Source organism: Homalodisca vitripennis, chromosome 3, assembly GCF_021130785.1.
Source record: "Homalodisca vitripennis isolate AUS2020 chromosome 3, UT_GWSS_2.1, whole genome shotgun sequence".
NCBI classification, from domain to species: Eukaryota; Metazoa; Arthropoda; class Insecta; order Hemiptera; family Cicadellidae; genus Homalodisca; species Homalodisca vitripennis.
Window position 1 is genome coordinate 59,872,247 of NC_060209.1, and position 21,472 is coordinate 59,893,718.

The 21,472-nt window shown below is 36.4% G+C and overlaps 1 protein-coding gene across 1 annotated transcript in view; it reads left to right on the top strand.

Moving 5' to 3' along the window:
* The window catches only part of LOC124356969 (vesicular glutamate transporter 1-like), a 32,932-nt gene extending 11,460 nt beyond the window's left edge, over window positions 1-21,472 (top strand). The window contains exons 5-10 of the mRNA XM_046808309.1: window positions 3,121-3,263; window positions 6,447-6,567; window positions 7,568-7,701; window positions 12,565-12,707; window positions 18,689-18,809; window positions 21,199-21,472. Coding sequence (XP_046664265.1) covers window positions 3,121-3,263; window positions 6,447-6,567; window positions 7,568-7,701; window positions 12,565-12,707; window positions 18,689-18,809; window positions 21,199-21,351 — 815 coding nt within the window. The 3' untranslated portion in view covers window positions 21,352-21,472. The remainder of the gene's footprint in view (window positions 1-3,120; window positions 3,264-6,446; window positions 6,568-7,567; window positions 7,702-12,564; window positions 12,708-18,688; window positions 18,810-21,198) is intronic.

Here is a 21,472-nt window from a genome sequence, read left to right on the forward strand (position 1 = left end):
GTTGGTCTGGGATGGATTTTTGCTTTTTGGCTCACTGTGTAGGACGATCCAGAAAAGTAAACATATTTTCCAAACTGGAGCTAAAATATACCAGATATTCCACTGTTACTGTGTTTAACTATGTTATGTTTACGCAGGAGCGGTTGGTCTGGCGTGGATTTTTGCCTTTTGGCTCACTGTGTAGGACGATCCACAAAAGTAAACATATTTTCAAAACAGGAGCTAAAATAAGTCAGATATTTCATTGCTACTGAGTTTCACTATGTTACGATTATCCAGGAGCGGTTGGTCTGGCATGGGTTTTCGCCTTTTGGCTCACTGTGAAGGACGATCCAGAAAAGTAAACATATTTTCCAAACTGGAGCTAAAATATACCAGATATTCCACTGTTACTGTGTTTAACTATGTTATGTTTACGCAGGAGCGGTTGGTCTGGCGTGGGTTTTTGCCTTTTGGCTCACTGTGTAGGACGATCCAGAAAAGTAAACATATTTTCCAAACTGGAGCTAAAATATACCAGATATTCCACTGTTACTGTGTTTAACTATGTAATGTTTACGCAGGAGCGGTTGGTCTGGAGTGGATTTTTGCCTTTTGGCTCACTGTGTAGGACGATCCAGAAAAGTAAACATATTTTCCAAACTGGAGCTAAAATATACCAGATATTCCACTGTTACTGTGTTTATCTAAGTTATGTTTACGCAGGAGCGGTTGGTCTGGAGTGGATTTTTGCCTTTTGGTTCACTGTGTAGGACGATCCAGAAAAGTAAACATATTTTCCAAACTGGAGCTAAAATATACCAGATATTCCACTGTTACTGAGTTTCACTATGTTATGATTACGCAGGAGCGGTTGGTCTGGCGTGGATTTCTGCCTTTTGGCTCACTGTGAAGGACGATCCACAAAAGTAAACATATTTTCAAAACAGGAGCTAAAATAAGTCAGAGATTTCATTGCTAATGAGTTTCACTACGTTACGATTATCCAGGAGCGGTTGGTCTGGCATGGGTTTTCGCCTTTTGGCTCACTGTGAAGGACGATCCACAAAAATAAACATATTTTCCAAACAGGAGCTAAAATATACCAGATATTCCACTGTTACTGTGTTTAACTATGTTATGTTTACGCAGGAGCGATTGGTCTGGAGTGGATTTTTGCCTTTTGGCTCACTGTGTAGGACGATCCAGAAAAGTAAACATATTTTCCAAACTGGAGCTAAAATATACCAGATATTCCACTGTTACTGTGTTTAAACTATGTTATGTTTACGCTGGAGCGGTTGGTCTGGCGTGGGTTTTTGCCTTTTGGCTCACTGTGTAGGACGATCCAGAAAAGTAAACATATTTTCCAAACTGGAGCTAAAATATACCAGATATTCCACTGTTACTGTGTTTTACTATGTAATGTTTACGCAGGAGCGGTTGGTCTGGAGTGGATTTTTGCCTTTTGGCTCACTGTGTAGGACGATCCAGAAAAGTAAACATATTTTCCAAACTGGAGCTAAAATATACCAGATATTCCACTGTTACTGTGTTTAACTAAGTTATGTTTACGCAGGAGCGGTTGGTCTGGAGTGGATTTTTGCCTTTTGGTTCACTGTGTAGGACGATCCAGAAAAGTAAACATATTTTCCAAACTGGAGCTAAAATATACCAGATATTCCACTGTTACTGAGTTTCACTATGTTATGATTACGCAGGAGCGGTTGGTCTGGCGTGGATTTCTGCCTTTTGGCTCACTGTGAAGGACGATCCACAAAAGTAAACATATTTTCAAAACAGGAGCTAAAATAAGTCAGAGATTTCATTGCTAATGAGTTTCACTACGTTACGATTATCCAAGAGCGGTTGGTCTGGCATGGGTTTTCGCCTTTTGGCTCACTGTGAAGGACGATCCACAAAAATAAACATATTTTCCAAACAGGAGCTAAAATATACCAGATATTCCACTGTTACTGTGTTTAACTATGTTATGTTTACGCAGGAGCGGTTGGTCTGGAATGGATTTTTCCCTTTAGGCTCACTGTGTAGGACGATCCAGAAAAGTAAATATATTTTCTAGACTGGAGCTAAAATATACCAGATATTCCACTGTTACTGTGTTTCACTATGTTATGTTTACGCAGGAGCGATTGGTCTGGAGTGGATTTTTGCCTTTTGGCTCACTGTGTAGGACGATCCAGAAAAGTAAACATATTTTCCAAACTGGAGCTAAAATATACCAGATATTCCACTGTTACTGTGTTTAACTATGTTATGTTTACGCTGGAGCGGTTGGTCTGGCGTGGGTTTTTGCCTTTTGGCTCACTGTGTAGGACGATCCAGAAAAGTAAACATATTTTCCAAACTGGAGCTAAAATATACCAGATATTCCACTGTTACTGTGTTTAACTATGTAATGTTTACGCAGGAGCGGTTGGTCTGGAGTGGATTTTTGCCTTTTGGCTCACTGTGTAGGACGATCCAGAAAAGTAAACATATTTTCCAAACTGGAGCTAAAATATACCAGATATTCCACTGTTACTGTGTTTAACTATGTAATGTTTACGCAGGAGCGGTTGGTCTGGAGTGGATTTTTGCCTTTTGGCTCACTGTGTAGGACGATCCAGAAAAGTAAACATATTTTCCAAACTGGAGCTAAAATATACCAGATATTCCACTGTTACTGTGTTTAACTAAGTTATGTTTACGCAGGAGCGGTTGGTCTGGAGTGGATTTTTGCCTTTTGGTTCACTGTGTAGGACGATCTAGAAAAGTAAACATATTTTCCAAACTGGAGCTAAAATATACCAGATATTCCACTGTTACTGAGTTTCACTATGTTATGATTACGCAGGAGCGGTTGGTCTGGCGTGGATTTCTGCCTTTTGGCTCACTGTGAAGGACGATCCACAAAAGTAAACATATTTTCTAAACTGGAGCTAAAATATACCAGATATTCCACTGTTACTGTGTTTCACTATGTTATGTTTACGCAGGAGCGATTGGTCTGGAGTGGATTTTTGCCTTTTGGCTCACTGTGTAGGACGATCCTGAAAAGTAAACATATTTTCCAAACTGGAGCTAAAATATACCAGATATTCCACTGTTACTGAGTTTCACTATGTTATGTTTACGCAGGAGCGGTTGGTCTGGCGTGGGTTTTCGCCTTTTGGCTCATTGTGAAGGACGATCCGGGAAAGGACCCGCATATCTCTGAACATGAGCTAAAATACATAAGAGATTCCATTGGGAACTCTGAAACTGAGTTTAATAGTGTACCGGTAAGAAATAAAATTTTTTATACATACATGATTGCGCACTATATCAGTACTTTTTACTTGGCCACTTGAGTATAACTGCAGGGTATTAGAAAAGCACAATATTAGCAATCATTACAGTATTGAATAGAAGAAAAGAAAAGAACTATTTTCACTTCTATATTTCGGGGGATTTAATACCCCCGTCTTCAGGAAGTTTTAAATAAAAATGAATACAGAACTATAACATGTAAACAAAAATTAATAAAACATAAATGTAAACACAGTGCATAACATTTGACAAAGTCCGGCTGACGTGAAATTTTTCTAATTCAATCTTGTTGGAACAGTTGATTTTTATAAAGAGTGGAATGCAACTTGTAATTTATGGCGAATTTTGAATGTTTTAAAATTATTTAAAAAGTTACCTTAAATTTAGACCAAATGGATTTTTTGTCTTCAACATAATTTGATGAGCTTGCTCCATGTGCTTTAATTTTAATCTGTTGTAGTTTTCATCAGGGCATTGTGGTAGTTGGTGTATTCCTTTTAATTTAAAACACTCTTCAATTTTGTCTTGTTTGTGTTCTAGACAATGTCTTGCCAATGGTTTATCTTCATCTTTATGGAATATGTCAAACCTATGCCCTGTCATACGGATTCTCAAATGGTTCGATGTTTGGCCAATATATTGTTTGGAGCAAAACTTACAATTAATTTGGTATATTACATTTTTTGAATTACAGTCAATTTTGCCAATTATAGGATAGGTCATTCCGGTACTGCTGCTATTGAATTCTCTTGAAGAAGTCATAATTTTACATGTTCCACATCGTGATTTTTTACATGGATCACATCCATTTCTTGTATAGTTGATAGATTTTGGAACTAGTGTGTTAACAAGCTTGTTTTTCAAATTTGGAGGTCTTCTAAAAATTACTCGAGGTGCTTTTGAAATAAAATTTGAAGTGTCAGGGGAACTTTGAAGTAAATTAAATCCAATTTTTATAATAGAATTAATTTTGTGTAGACCAGGGAAGAATTGAGTAATAAATTTAGGTTCTTTTGAATAATCATATGAATTTTTTGGACATTTCGGTTTATTAATTTGATTTTTGACAATTTTTTCGGGGTAATCCAAATCTTTGAAGGTTTTACCCAATTTTTCAATGTAGTTTAAGAAATCAGATTGGCTGCTGCATAGTTTCTTTGCTCTTACTGACAAACTTTTTGGAATGGATTTTTTGACGTACATTGGGTGACAGCTGGAGAAATGTAGGTAATTCATAGTGTTAGTCTCTTTTATGTGTAATTTGTGTAAATGTGTAATGTGTAAATGTGTAAAGCTTTTTTAAAAAAGCTTAATAAAAAAAAATTTAAAAGCAGCAGAATATTTTTTAAATTCACGACCAAATAATACTAAACCTACAACACAATTTATTATCACGTTAATCAGAATGATACTTACAATGAACAATTTTAAATTCAATAACCAAAATTATATACAAACTTCTGGTACTGCAATGGGAACTAGAATGGCCCCATCTTACGCAAGTTTATTTATGGGCTTATTTGAAAAAGAATTTTTAGATACACAACGCTTAATACCTTTGAAATGGCTACGTTATATTGACGATGTTTTTTTCATCTGGGATCATGGAGTCGATTCATTGACACAATTTCTTAATGATCTTCAAGATTTCTCTTCTTTAAAATTTTCATGGATATATTCTAAATCTAAAGTCACGTTTCTAGATTTAGATGTTTTTATTGAATCTGGATTTCTCCAAACTAAATTACACATAAAAGAGACTAACACTATGAATTACCTACATTTCTCCAGCTGTCACCCAATGTACGTCAAAAAATCCATTCCAAAAAGTTTGTCAGTAAGAGCAAAGAAACTATGCAGCAGCCAATCTGATTTCTTAAACTACATTGAAAAATTGGGTAAAACCTTCAAAGATTTGGATTACCCCGAAAAAAATTGTCAAAAATCAAATTAATAAACCGAAATGTCCAAAAAATTCATATGATTATTCAAAAGAACCTAAATTTATTACTCAATTCTTCCCTGGTCTACACAAAATTAATTCTATTATAAAAATTGGATTTAATTTACTTCAAAGTTCCCCTGACACTTCAAATTTTATTTCAAAAGCACCTCGAGTAATTTTTAGAAGACCTCCAAATTTGAAAAACAAGCTTGTTAACACACTAGTTCCAAAATCTATCAACTATACAAGAAATGGATGTGATCCATGTAAAAAATCACGATGTGGAACATGTAAAATTATGACTTCTTCAAGAGAATTCAATAGCAGCAGTACCGGAATGACCTATCCTATAATTGGCAAAATTGACTGTAATTCAAAAAATGTAATATACCAAATTAATTGTAAGTTTTGCTCCAAACAATATATTGGCCAAACATCGAACCATTTGAGAATCCGTATGTCAGGGCATAGGTTTGACATATTCCATAAAGATGAAGATAAACCATTGGCAAGACATTGTCTAGAACACAAACAAGACAAAATTGAAGAGTGTTTTAAATTAAAAGGAATACACCAACTACCACAATGCCCTGATGAAAACTACAACAGATTAAAATTAAAGCACATGGAGCAAGCTCATCAAATTATGTTGAAGACAAAAAATCCATTTGGTCTAAATTTAAGGTAACTTTTTAAATAATTTTAAAACATTCAAAATTCGCCATAAATTACAAGTTGCATTCCACTCTTTATAAAAATCAACTGTTCCAACAAGATTGAATTAGAAAAATTTCACGTCAGCCGGACTTTGTCAAATGTTATGCACTGTGTTTACATTTATGTTTTATTAATTTTTGTTTACATGTTATAGTTCTGTATTCATTTTTATTTAAAACTTCCTGAAGACGGGGGTATTAAATCCCCCGAAATATAGAAGTGAAAATAGTTCTTTTCTTTTCTTCTATTCAACACAGTGATTAGTAAGTAAGCCATTTGGCAGATACGAAAATCGACCAATCATTACAGTAGTAATATTTGTTGGTATGTTTCTTAAAGTTCTGTATGACGTAATGCTGTAGACCATATATTTCTTAGTTATGTCATCATCATTAAGCAAGCTACTATATCTATCATTATTAGTTGTAAACAGTGGTAGCTAATTATCTTTTACATATTATATTATTTGATCTAATCCTTTATTTATCTGTAGGTGAAATATCCTTGGAAAAAAATTGCCACTTCTATACCAATTTGGGCAATTATCGTAGCCAACTTCTGCAATACCTGGACCCACTACACAGTACTCAATCAGCTCCCTACATACATGAACGGTAATGCCATAGTTGCATCATATCAATTTAAAATTTGGTGCTACATTATTATACTTGGATACTATTACAGAATAATAAGTATAGAAGGTAGATGATCCTGAATATAATAATATTTTTCCTATACTCACATATTTAACGCAATTATGCTTTGTAATGTCTACTCTAACCTCTATACCAAACGAGTTGAAAATACTTTAGATTATTATGAAGAAATTTACTTTACTTCGAATTAATTAAATTTTAATCGGATTTATAAAAGCAGAACTTAGACAGTATAGAATATCACAGAACAATCATGTGACTTAGAGCCAGCTGTAGGGAAACTACTCTTAAGTTTTACTTACAAGAGCAATATTGAACCTCGTGCACTTTTGTGCATTAATTTTTGATCATAGCGTGCCGGAGGCGTCTCACTTTATAGATATAAATTAATGCACATTTAAACGATTTTCAGTTATTTAGTGAAGTGTATTATTCTCAATATTTAAACGATGAAGTAAACAAAGTTTAAATTATTTATCAAACTTTTGGATTGGTATTAAAACTGAATCTTTAAAATGAGTTCATTTTGTGAATGACCTCCCATAACGCTTCTATCTAAAATGAGGTCGAAAACGTGCACGAATTTTAAAATTGTTGTCATAAGGCTGCCATTAAGATACATGATGCAGTATACGCCAGGTTAAGTGTTAGAGAGGGCTTCTTAGCCTTAACTTCGCCTGGTAAAATAATACATTCTTTACTTTTTTTATACGCTAATACAGTATCGAGAGTATAAAAAATACACCACATCTAACAGGGATGACAAGAAATGTATTTAGTAGTGGGGTTGTGTTGAGATCTGCTTCCTGATTATCGCAATATTTGAACGTACGGAACAGTTTTACAAAGTGTTTAGTTTATTTTATATATTATTTAGTAATATCTGCTAGTTATAGTAATTAAAGAAATACTAACATTTATAGTGATGTACTTGTGTAAAAGTCTACTGACGTTGCAGACGTATTTGGATTCGACCTGAAACAGAACGGCCTGCTGACGTCATTGCCCTATATAATGATGGGGATAACCATGCACTTCTGTGGTGGGCTCAGTGACTGGCTTCAAAACAAAAACGTTCTCACGACAACGCAGGTAATTTAATGTCTGCTGTAACATTGAGAGTGAATCCCTTACACATATACAGACTGTAAAACTGAATATTCTTATTCTAACTGAGTAACATATTGTGGAAATAAATGTTATTTAATAAGTTTTAAATAATTTTAAAAGCTATACTTTTTAAAATATCTTTCCACATGATATATTATTATTTATTTTATTAAGCTGGGTTTCATAGCAGTGTAAATAATAAAATTCTACACATCAACTAACCTAAAAATGATGTAGTATTTGTTGAAGTAGTTAGGCTAAATGAGTGAATACATCACATCTTAAAATCTCATATGATTCTAACCAGTTTGTTAAAATAATTACTTAGTCTGCCATTTTCTCTGGCAATCGTAGTTACTCAAAAGTACAATGTAAAAATATTAGCTAACGCTTTAGCCGTCGACGGTCTGACAGTGTGCTAAACTTTTGGAATATTCTGAAGTGGCAAATTCCTGCTTAAATCTTTTAATTTCTTGCACAATTGGGTTTCTCAAATCTTTTATACACTGTAGTTCTTTTTTAAAATACATATTGTGTTTACTGTGGCCACTCGATAATCTCCTACGCAGCGATTGTTGGTGTTGTCTAAATACATGACGACATCCCGACCGTAGTGCGGAGGTGCTCCATTTTGCTGGAACCAGACTATATCGGAGTTGTTTCTTGCTAACCGAACAGCCGTAAAGAAGGAAGGTCTTCTACAATGAATAAGGGTCCGAAAAATTAACACATACGATACATAGCCATAATTTCAAAGTTTTGGCTACTGCGTACGATACCTCATCCAATGAGGGTTAAAATCAGACCAATACCGACAGTTGTGCTGGTTTACATTGCTGTTTAGGATAAATGAAGTTTCGTATGAAGAAATATTTTATTTGATAGTTACGTAATAGTATGTATTATTATCAACATTCCTCATAATTACTCGCAAAATAGGAGTCTTTCTCATAAATTCCACTAACTGCGTGGATTTTGTAAGGTTTAATTTGTTACGACGCCCAACTGTCATTAGGGAATATATAAAGTTTCTGAAACAGAACCAGCTGAGACATTTGGATTCTTTATAACACATTGCAAAGTATCCATTGACATTTCATCGCGAGTAGCTGACTTTGATCTTTTGGTTCTGGGAAGGTTCTTGACTCTGCCTTCTTCAAAACGTTTTTTTCGTTTCTACACTCCTGATTTTGAGATAAGGCTACGATTTTTAAAATTGTCATTGAATAAGTTTTTCACGTTATAATAAGATCTGATTCGATTAATACATAACCAAGCATCATTAAATTCGTTATACGTTCGTGTTCACTGAGCTCCATAATGTGCAGCTAGTAAATAACTAAATGAATAACCACTTCTTAACTTTGTGAACACCATCAACAACCACTAAGTTCCACTGTTAATTTTCTTTTTTTAAACTCTTAAAAACTATGTATAAATTGGTTTACATCTCAAGTTTTAAATTGCGCCCAAAATGTGGTATTTCGGGGGTAGGGCAACCTTGTGACACTAACCTAAAAGTGCAATTTTTTACCCTACAGATTTATTCTGAGTTAGATTTTTCTCATTCGTTTAAAAGTTAATATGTGTATAACGGGGAAAACACTAACAGCCGTAACAACTATAACTAGTATTAAAATTTTAGTAATGCGAATCGATTACAATCAAAGAAATTGTTTGGTTTAATTTATTCATACTTGAAGTTTATTGATATAATTATAGTAATAAACAACAAAAATCAGATAACAAAATATTAAGAATACTATTTTAAATTTATTTCTATTTTTAATTAAAAAACAAATGCAAAAGATTGAGCAGTGTATGGTGCCTTCAACTTATCGATGCTATTATTCACTGTTATGTATTGCCTATAGTGTTCTGACAAAATCCAGGCGCAATCCGTTTACTGACGAAACAAGAAGCAAAATAAACATTGTTTTCATTTAAGTCGTTTGATCGCGGCTAGTCGTTGAAGGCGTGCGCGAATATGGCTACTAGTCAGAGAGCCCAGAGCAAATTTTCCTCGTTTAATCACATCTAGTTTTTTGTGAAATCGATAGAGGATTTTTTACAAAGAAAGAGATTAGTTGTCAGTCGGGTTAGTTTTAGGAAGATTCGAAATGGGAGGGTTTAAAGTACCAAATGATAACTTTTCCTCAGATTATATTTTCACCTTGATATAAAAAAAAGAAGTAACACTTCTTTATTGAGGCGAAATTAGGACCATATGGTCCTTTCTTACTTTTAACCTCTTAAAAAATTAATCTTAATAATGCAAATTAAGGCTTATTAACTATAACTTACACTTACGGTAATCCATTCACTCTTCCATTCACACAGTCACGATTCAAAGAGTAGCCCCTCCGCGATCATCCGGTCCAGGTATTTTCGTCTCAGCTCCGCCACAAACCGTTTTCGGCTCTCAATGTGTTTGACAGGATCTGGTAAGGAGTTCCATAATCTACAGGCGGTAACGGTGAAGGATCGGTTATAGGTTTTGGTTCTGTGTATTGGAATTCTGAGACAGTGCACCAGACCGAGTTTCTCTCGCGCCACTCCCCGCCAAAAGCTGAAAGTTTTCAGATAAATATTTTGGTGAATCCCAACCGTGAGACACGTTAATACAGTCATAGTTATATCATCGTCAATCAACGAGATAGAATATTACAAGTCACCGTTTTCAGCAGGATAAGATCTTCAAATGGTTTTCTGACGCTGATTCTCAGCGTAGCAAGCTAAGGAATCAGATCTGAGAAATATTAAAGATTGATATTTTTAACTCGTTGACACTCTTCCATTTCGGCCCCAAGAAAAATTAATTAACGCGAAAATTTTAACTGAAATTCATTGTTTTGCCCGTAGCCTAGTTGAACAAAATTGTTCAGAGGTTTTGTCAAACGAACCCGCCTTACGATATACTTTCATCATATGTGTTGCTTGCATTTTGTATACTTGCTAAGATTACACATTAAGGCACGTGTTCTAAAATAGGCTAAGCATTATCGAAGCCTACCACTCTAGAGGCTACAACATTTTTCATTTCTATCTGTCTGCCTATCTTTCAGTCTGTCGGTTCGCTCGAAAATGAAATTACCTACAGACTTGAAATTTGGCTTGAAGCTTCATTTTTATGTAAGCAACACCGACTTCGATTCTGTTGCATCTCACTCTATAGGATTTGGCTGAGTGTTAGTGGATATTTTTACAACGGTCTTAAAGGGAACTATGATGGCAAAGAGAAAATAGAATAAATAAATGTCTAAATAAACTGTGTACACTCATATGCGACCTACATTCTTATTCATAAAACAAAATGAAAATAATAAGGCGGAAAGCCAACGTTAAAAGTCGGCGACAAATTTGATTTCAGCGCACTCTTGCGTTATAGTACCTAGCTATTCGAACATAACACTACGAAGCGTAACAAAACATTTGGAAATATCATGTAGCAAGATATCTCGAGAAAGTTCTCATCCTTAGTGATGAAGTTTTGCATGAAACTTCATCACTACATAGAGATGCATGTGTTCTGATTGTACATGTTCAACTATGGAATTTGGCTGAGAGTAATTTTTGTGTAAATTTCTTTTCCACAAATAGTCTGTCTGTCTATCTGCACACAGGGATTAAACGAGTAGTAAATTAGAGGTTCTGAATGCAACCTCAAATGAAACCTGTCACAGGACACGTAGTGTGGACTACTCATACGGTGTCAATAATGCATATTAATTATTTCATAAAGTGGTTTTAAGTTTTATGAAATGAAACACTTTGTGAAATAATATCCTAGAATTGTAGATGTTGACTTCTTTTATTCTGCATTGTTTTCAAAGCAACATTTTGGACATCTGAAGAAAAATAATGTGTCGTCAGATTCAGAAGTAGAAGATTGACAGCGTGATACTAGGCTTTACATGTCTCGGAGGCATGTTTCAGTTTGTTTGTATTATTCGTGACACATGATTTTTTCCCGGGGTCTCGTGTTATAGCATATTTTTCTACGCCGCTTGTCCCGCAAAAGATACTCCGGTACATCTTACGTGAAAAATCTACTATATTAATTGGAACAGGACTTCCTATGACTATACTACACCATGTACTCTGCTTGACTAATACTTTGTTTATTTCACGTTTTCACGTTGCTGCGACGTTAAGACAAGTTCCATATTAAATTAATTTTTATCATTACTTCAAACAAAAATCTAAATATTCATATTGCTATGGTTTAGACTGCATATCTCCAATGAATTTCAAGATTGACTATTAAATGAATAACAAGGTAAATTAGTTTGTTTTAGAATCTTTGATACATCGCTGTTTGAATTTAATTATTAGGCTCCTGTTAAGAATAAATTATTATTCAAAAGTATTATACTTTCAAACGTCTAGGCAGCCTTTTTTAACAGGATAAAAATGAGTGATTAAAAATGTGTTGCTAAACATTTGTTTAAAGCTATGTAAAAGAATATCTATGTTACACTTAATATTGTCGAGAAAGGAATGTAAATTGAAACATTTAAAGAGATTATTTGCTAGATACAACTTTGTAGGACAAACAACCAAAGTTATAAGTAATTCCATTTAGTTTTCAAAAATAGTGGATCAAGGTCAATCGAAGGTCTTGGATAGATGGCAATTTTACTTATATACATTTGATACAGAACATACATTTGTAAATTTACATACATATAATTGTATTTAAAGTGATAATTGTAGGAATAAATGTAATTGTCAAATGCAGTAAAACTTATTTTGCATGTGACAAAATATTTCACTAAAATAAACCAGTAAAATAAGAATAGTGTCTATATATCATGTACATTAAATATTAATTCTTTCACGCAGGTACGGAAGCTGTTTATTTGTGGTGCGTATATTGGTCAGGGGACTTTCCTGTTCCTCGCAGGCCGTTCGCAGACACCACAGGGGGTCATTCTGTCTTTGATTGGTTCTGTCGGCCTGGAGTCTCTCGCTCTCACCTCATACTAGTAACTACTTCCTCACGCATGTTACAAGTAACACGTACTATGAGCAAGCAAGTTCTGTCGGCCTGGAGTCGCTCGCTCTCACCTCATACTAGTAACTACTTCCTCACGCATGTTACAAGTAACTCGTATTATGAACACGCAAGTTATGTCGCCCTGGAGTCGCTCGCTCTCACCTCATACTAGTAACTACTTCCTCACGCATGTTACAAGTAACTCGTATTATGAGCACGCAAGTTCTGTCGGCCTGGAGTCGCTCGCTCTCACCTCATACTAGTAACTACTTCCTCACGCATGTTACAAGTAACACGTACTATGAGCACGCAAGTTCTGTCGGCCTGGAGTCGCTCGCTCTCACCTCATACTAGTAACTACTTCCTCACGCATGTTACAAGTAACTCGTATTATGAACACGCAAGTTATGTCGCCCTGGACTCGATCGCTCTCACCTCATACTAGTAACTACTTCCTCACGCATGTTACAAGTAACTCGTATTATGACCACGCAAATTATGTCGCCCTGGAGTCGCTCGCTCTCACCTCTTACTAGTAACTACTTCCTCACGCATATTACAAGTAACTCGTATTATGAGCACGCAAGTTCTGTCGGCCTGGAGTCGCTCGCTCTCACCTCATACTAGTAACTACTTCCTCACGCATGTTACAAGTAACACGTACTATGAGCACGCAAGTTCTGTCGGCCTGGAGTCGCTCGCTCTCACCTCATACTAGTAACTACTTCCTCACGCATGTTACAAGTAACTCGTATTATGAACACGCAAGTTATGTCGCCCTGGACTCGCTCGCTCTCACCTCATACTAGTAACTACTTCCTCACGCATGTTACAAGTAACTCGTATTATGACCACGCAAATTATGTCGCCCTGGAGTCGCTCGCTCTCACCTCTTACTAGTAACTACTTCCTCACGCATGTTACAAGTAACTCGTATTATGAGCTCGCAAGTTCTGTCGGCCTGGACTCGCTCGCTCTCACCTCATACTAGTAACTACTTCCTCACGCATGTTACAAGTAACACGTACTATGAGCACGCAAGTTCTGTCGTCCTGGACTCGCTCGCTCTCACCTCATACTAGTAACTACTTCCTCACGCATGTTACAAGTAACACGTACTATGAGCACGCAAGTTCTGTCGGCCTGGAGTCGCTCGCTCTCACCTCATACTAGTAACTACTTCCTCACGCATGTTACAAGTAACTCGTATTATGAGCACGCAAGTTATGTCGCCCTGGAGTCGCTCGCTCTCACCTCATACTAGTAACTACTTCCTCACGCATGTTACAAGTAACTCGTATTATGAGCACGCAAGTTCTGTCGGCCTGGAGTCGCTCGCTCTCACCTCATACTAGTAACTACTTCCTCACGCATGTTACAAGTAACTCGTATTATGAGCACGCAAGTTCTGTCGCCCTGGAGTCGCTCGCTCTCACCTCATACTAGTAACTACTTCCTCACGCATGTTACAAGTAACTCGTATTATGACCACGCAAATTATGTCGCCCTGGAGTCGCTCGCTCTCACCTCTTACTAGTAACTACTTCCTCACGCATGTTACAAGTAACTCGTATTATGAGCTCGCAAGTTCTGTCGGCCTGGACTCGCTCGCTCTCACCTCATACTAGTAACTACTTCCTCACGCATGTTACAAGTAACACGTACTATGAGCACGCAAGTTCTGTCGTCCTGGACTCGCTCGCTCTCACCTCATACTAGTAACTACTTCCTCACGCATGTTACAAGTAACACGTACTATGAGCACGCAAGTTCTGTCGGTCCTGGACTCGCTCGCTCTCACCTCATACTAGTAACTACTTCCTCACGCATGTTACAAGTAACACGTACTATGAGCACGCAAGTTCTGTCGTCCTGGACTCGCTCGCTCTCACCTCATACTAGTAACTACTTCCTCACGCATGTTACAAGTAACACGTACTATGAGCACGCATGTTATATCGCCCTGGAGTCGCTCGCTCTCACCTCATACTAGTAACTACTTCCTCGCGCATGTTACAAGTAACTCGTATTATGAACACGCAAGTTATGTCCCCTGGAGTCGCTCGCTCTCACCTCATACTAGTAACTACTTCCTCGCGCATGTTACAAGTAACTCGTATTATGAACACGCAAGTTATATCGCCCTGGAGTCGCTCGCTCTCACCTTATACTAGTAACTACTTCCTCGCGCATGTTACAAGTAACTCGTATTATGAACACGCAAGTTATGTCGCCCTGGAGTCGCTCGCTCTCACCTCATACTAGTAAACTACTTCCTCACGCATGTTACAAGTAACTCGTATTATGAACACGCAAGTTATGTCGCCCTGGACTCGCTCGCTCTCACCTCATACTAGTAACTACTTCCTCACGCATGTTACAAGTAACTCGTATTATGAACACGCAAGTTATGTCGCCCTGGAGTCGCTCGCTCTCACCTCATACTAGTAACTACTTCCTCACGCATGTTACAAGTAACTCGTATTATGAGCACGCAAGTTCTGTCGGCCTGGAGTCGCTCGCTCTCACCTCATACTAGTAACTACTTCCTCACGCATGTTACAAGTAACACGTATTATGAGCACGCAAGTTCTGTCGCCCTGGAGTCGCTCGCTCTCACCTCATACTAGTAACTACTTCCTCACGCATGTTACAAGTAACACGTACTATGAGCACGCAAGTTCTGTCGGCCTGGAGTCGCTCGCTCTCACCTCATACTAGTAACTACTTCCTCACGCATGTTACAAGTAACTCGTATTATGAACCACGCAAGTTATGTCGCCCTGGAGTCGCTCGCTCTCACCTCATACTAGTAACTACTTCCTCACGCATGTTACAAGTAACTCGTATTATGAGCTCGCAAGTTCTGTCGGCCTGGACTCGCTCGCTCTCACCTCATACTAGTAACTACTTCCTCACGCATGTTACAAGTAACACGTACTATGAGCACGCAAGTTCTGTCGTCCTGGACTCGCTCGCTCTCACCTCATACTAGTAACTACTTCCTCACGCATGTTACAAGTAACTCGTATTATGAACACGCAAGTTATGTCGCCCTGGAGTCGCTCGCTCTCACCTCATACTAGTAACTACTTCCTCACGCATGTTACAAGTAACACGTACTATGAGCACGCAAGTTATGTCGCCCTGGAGTCGCTCGCTCTCACCTCATACTAGTAACTACTTCCTCGCGCATGTTACAAGTAACTCGTATTATGAACACGCAAGTTATGTCGCCCTGGAGTCGCTCGCTCTCACCTCATACTAGTAACTACTTCCTCGCGCATGTTACAAGTAACTCGTATTATGAACACGCAAGTTATGTCGCCCTGGAGTCGCTCGCTCTCACCTCATACTAGTAACTACTTCCTCACGCATGTTACAAGTAACACGTACTATGAGCACGCAAGTTCTGTCGGCCTGGAGTCGCTCGCTCTCACCTCATACTAGTAACTACTTCCTCACGCATGTTACAAGTAACTCGTATTATGAACACGCAAGTTATGTCGCCCTGGAGTCGCTCGCTCTCACCTCATACTAGTAACTACTTCCTCGCGCATGTTACAAGTAACACGTACTATGAGCACGCAAGTTCTGTCGGCCTGGAGTCGCTCGCTCTCACCTCATACTAGTAACTACTTCCTCACGCATGTTACAAGTAACTCGTATTATGACCACGCAAATTATGTCGCCCTGGAGTCGCTCGCTCTCACCTCATACTAGTAACTACTTCCTCGCGCATGTTACAAGTAACACGTACTATGAGCACGCAAGTTCTGTCGGCCTGGAGTCGCTCGCTCTCACCTCATACTAGTAACTACTTCCTCACGCATGTTACAAGTAACTCGTATTATGACCACGCAAATTATGTCGCCCTGGAGTCGCTCGCTCTCACCTCTTACTAGTAACTACTTCCTCACGCATGTTACAAGTAACTCGTATTATGAGCTCGCAAGTTCTGTCGGCCTGGACTCGCTCGCTCTCACCTCATACTAGTAACTACTTCCTCACGCATGTTACAAGTAACACGTACTATGAGCACGCAAGTTCTGTCGGCCTGGACTCGCTTGCTCTCACCTCATACTAGTAACTACTTCCTCGCGCATGTTACACGTAACTCGTATTATGAACACGCAAGTTATGTCGCCCTGGAGTCGTTCGCTCTCACCTTATACTAGTAACTACTTCCTCACGCATGTTACAAGTAACACGTACTATGAGCACGCAAGTTCTGTCGGCCTGGAGTCGCTCGCTCTCACCTCATACTAGTAACTACTTCCTCACGCATGTTACAAGTAACTCGTATTATGAACACGCAAGTTATGTCGCCCTGAGGTCGCTCGCTCTCACCTCATACTAGTAACTACATCCTCGCGCATGTACAAGTAACTCGTATTATGAACACGCAAGTTATGTCGCCCTGGAGTCGCTCGCTCTCACTTCATACTAGTAACTACTTCCTCACGCATGTTACAAGTAACACGTACTATGAGCACGCAAGTTCTGTCGGCCTGGAGTCGCTCGCTCTCACCTCATACTAGTAACTACTTCCTCACGCATGTTACAAGTAACTCGTATTATGACCACGCAAATTATGTCGCCCTGGAGTCGCTTGCTCTCACCTCATAGTAGTAACAACTTCCTCACGCATGTTACAAGTAACTCGTATTATGACCACGCAAGTTATGTCGTCCTGGAGTCGCTTGCTCTCACCTCATACTAGTAACTACTTCCTCACGCATGTTAGAAGTAACTAGTACTATGTTGCGATTGAAGTTCCGCCCATACTAAGGTGGACTGCTTAACTGATCACCTTGCTGCTGATATTTGAGATTTTTCTTTTTATACTGTTAATTATGCTTTTTGATATTTATTATATTTGTGTTTATTCTCATCAACGACTGGATGTAAAAATCTGGCCTGAGGCACTTTCAGTCAAAGACACAGCTTTTGGTGAATGATTATATTAGTTTTCTGTAATGAAAAAGAAGTTATTTTAATTCACAGTATTGTGTAGTAGTTCCGGAAATGTTAGTATTTATAAAATGTATACTATGTAAAATTATTTTGTCCAATATGGTGGAATCAACTTTTGGTTGGGTTATTCCTTTATAATTTTCTATAGACGTTTAAAATAACCATGCTCAGGACAGAAAAAGTCGACGAAGTTTTTCTTCTACAAGGAACTGTATTAATTTAAAGTAGGAATTTTGGGCAGTTTTGTAGTAAATATGTATTAAAGTACCGGGAAATAATAAAAATGTATGTAAGTGCATTAAACTGTTTGAAATATTGTTTACATCATAAAGTAATTTCATTGAAAAATATTAACGTATGGAAAATTGCTTCACTCTCATCACATCCTGAACAAATAACTTGGCTTAATTTCCATGTGACGTTAGGAACACTTGTTTCTACCATGTTTGTACAGTGTTCGAAGAATAATTGGGATGAAACATATTCCGTTCTGGTCACTTCTTTTAAAGCAAGCTATCAATAAATTTGTATTGATTAATTTAGTTTAAAAGTTAGGTTAGAAGTGCCTTCGAAATTATTGACACAATTAGTCAGAGTAGATCTCAACAGTCTTCAACTGGGTGAAATATATGCTTGCACTACCGCATCATTAAAATATATAGTGAGAGTTTGAATATTGAGATATTGGAACCATAACTAAATATACACTAGACAAGTAATTTCAACCAAGATTATAAACTTACAATCAATTTCATTCAAAATATATTGACTGTTAAGAACCTGACATATCGCATATTATATTATGTTATATTAAGCACTTTATATATAGATGCATATGTGTGTTTTACCACAATCATCTTCTCTTTGAAGTAAATGGCAAAGTGCAAATTGTTTTTAAATTAAATGAAGTTGAAAATGACTTTTTAACATTTTAAATTTAGTTGAAACGTGATTTAACCACATAATTACTATAATTTTTAATTATTTTTTCAGTTGTAATACTCTTGATCTTGCACCTCGGCAAGCGAGTGTTCTGTTTGGTCTATCGAACACAGCTGGATCCTTGTCTGGAATCATCAGTCCCCTACTCGCCGGGTTTATTGTCACAGATAAGGTTGGCATCACAATCATAATTATCATAATGTGTACACAAATCATCATTGCCTTCAGCTTTATTCACAAACTTTGTCAAGACGTCGAGTTACGATTACTTAGTCCATGTCTCAGTTTTCAAAGATACAACTAATATATATTAAAATTACCTAGTTTTCTTCTGAAACTATACTCTTTGACAATGCAATACTTAAGTAAAGTACTATACAAAGGTTAAAATAAACTTGAATTTAGTATGTAATTACAATAATGTTTTATAATTTTACTCTATATTTTCTTACGTTCGAACCATTTTATGTTTGCATAGTATTATTAACCATATTGTTTCGGTCACTGTTCTTGTTTTAATAATGTTTATTAGACTATTTTCATTTGTTAGTAATTCTAATGTTGGTAACAATTTTAATACGATTGTAACAGCGTTTATTATTATTAATAGTATTGTTACTTTAGTAGTTACCAATTTATTTCTCACGTTTAAACTACATGCATTAAAATATTATTGATACAATAATATTAATACACATACAATAATACAATAATATTATTGATTATAGATACAAAAGAGTCGGCCGCCTTGTAATGGTTATCATAAATTAGGTAATTTACTTCAATAATAAGTATACATTTAAATATGCACCATGTTAAACGTACTATATGTATCAAATACATTTTGTAATTCCTAATTTACGACTGATAATTATTTAATGGGCAGGATTAAAAATACTCAACGACTAAAATAAGTAAAACGGCAAAATGTTGTAATGTCTAGTTAAAGAAATCCACTCAGACCTAAAATTCACTCAAAGATTAAAATATTTTTTCTGAGTAACCAATGCAAATATTTAAATAACTAAAATATTTCTGGATGCTTATTAATTACTCTTTAAAATAAGACAACCCATAATTGTACGACTAAAAAGAAGGTTGTATAATCAAGATAAGCTTATTGACTCCTATGAGCTACTCAAGGGCTAAGGGGATGGTCACCGGAAGCAATGGCAGTCAGGAGTTTATACGAAGTAAATTATATAGCTGAAGAAGAATTTTAATTACGCTTGAAACCAAGCTGAAACAAATATATAATATTGTACTGTTATTAAAAAAAATAGTCTGTTGTGAAATATTTTTTAAGACTTTGTATAAGGTTCATGTCAGGGTTGAATTTACATATGGCCCGAACGGATTTACTAATTACTATAGTCCAGAGTGTCAGTGGGGGGGGGGGAGGGCGGCAAATTGTGGATAACCCAGGGGCGGCAAATCTTCAAATCCGCCTCTAGTTCGTGTTATTTGAACATGCATTTGAAAAAGTGTTATTTTGGGTTTGAAGTTCTAGAATGATTTTATTATTTATAGAATGTGAACATTAAAATGAATGTGTGTCCTTGTAAGCTCCACTGTCATTAATGTATTCATTGCTATTTCATATTTGTCCACCACATAATCTCCATCCTTCCGGTGATCATTTTAATTTTCTACTCACAAACTGCATCGCCTTTTACACTACTCCATTTGTCCCTTAAAACATCAAATTATAAATGTATTTATTACATACTTAATTTTTAAATTTTGTTTCGAAAATTATAAGTATAACTAAGCAGTTAACCAGATCTAATAAATCTTTATTTCAAATACATATTTATAACAAATTCCCAAATTTTTGGGAAAATAATTGAAATTTTGCAATAGGGAATAAATTGCACAACTGTTCTCTAACAATATAAAAATGTGTTATGGATCCAAGTATGGAACTTTTGTTAAAACACGTGGACTTGTTGAAACTATGATTGTATTTGTATCACATTTATTAAGCAAGGATGAGGATATGGCAATAATCCAAGAGAAACAAAAGCAGACGAAATTCTGTTGAATTGGACCCGCAATGCATAACAAAGTCTAACTGTTATATTAAAGTGAGCGGCAAGTTTTATAGAGATGAAGATTGTTAAAGATAATAATTAGTTGAATTGTTCAAAATTAAGTGTGTAATTGTAGTACATCTATATCATAACTATTTATAACAATACGATACTCCGGCTCATATGTCTAATAATGTGCAGTAGTTGTATACTAGTGTATACATTTATTTCCTGATGAAGTATGCAGATTTTTATGTTTATACAAGCAAAATCACTTAAAATAAGTCCAATATGTTCACTGGTGGAAGTACCTTATTCACTCAAAATCAACCAGACATGTTATTTTAGTGTGTTCATTTGAGCAAATGTTCAGGTTAGCTAATTAATTTAAGTCTTCTATTACGCAACATTTAAAAATTTAACTGTTCGTAAAAAGGTCAACCTGAATTTCAGCTGAACTCTAAAATTAATATTAAGATGGATTTGTATAATTATACTATTTACGGTATCATAAACGACTTTGTCCAGAGTGCAGAACAATGGCCAATTGTTTTCTACACCTCCAGCTGCATTGCTCTCTCCGGAGCATTGTTCTACGGGATATTCGGCTCTGCTGAAAGAATGTCCTGGTCTGTAGAAGAGGAACAAGCAAGACAAAACAAACATGTTGAAAACAACTAATGAAGACTACGAATTTCAGTTATTTTTATGACTAATTATTATAGTTCATTTTCATAAATTGTAATTATTTATGTTCTGTATCTGTTTTTATTTTTAACGGCTTGATTAAAGGTGACCCTTA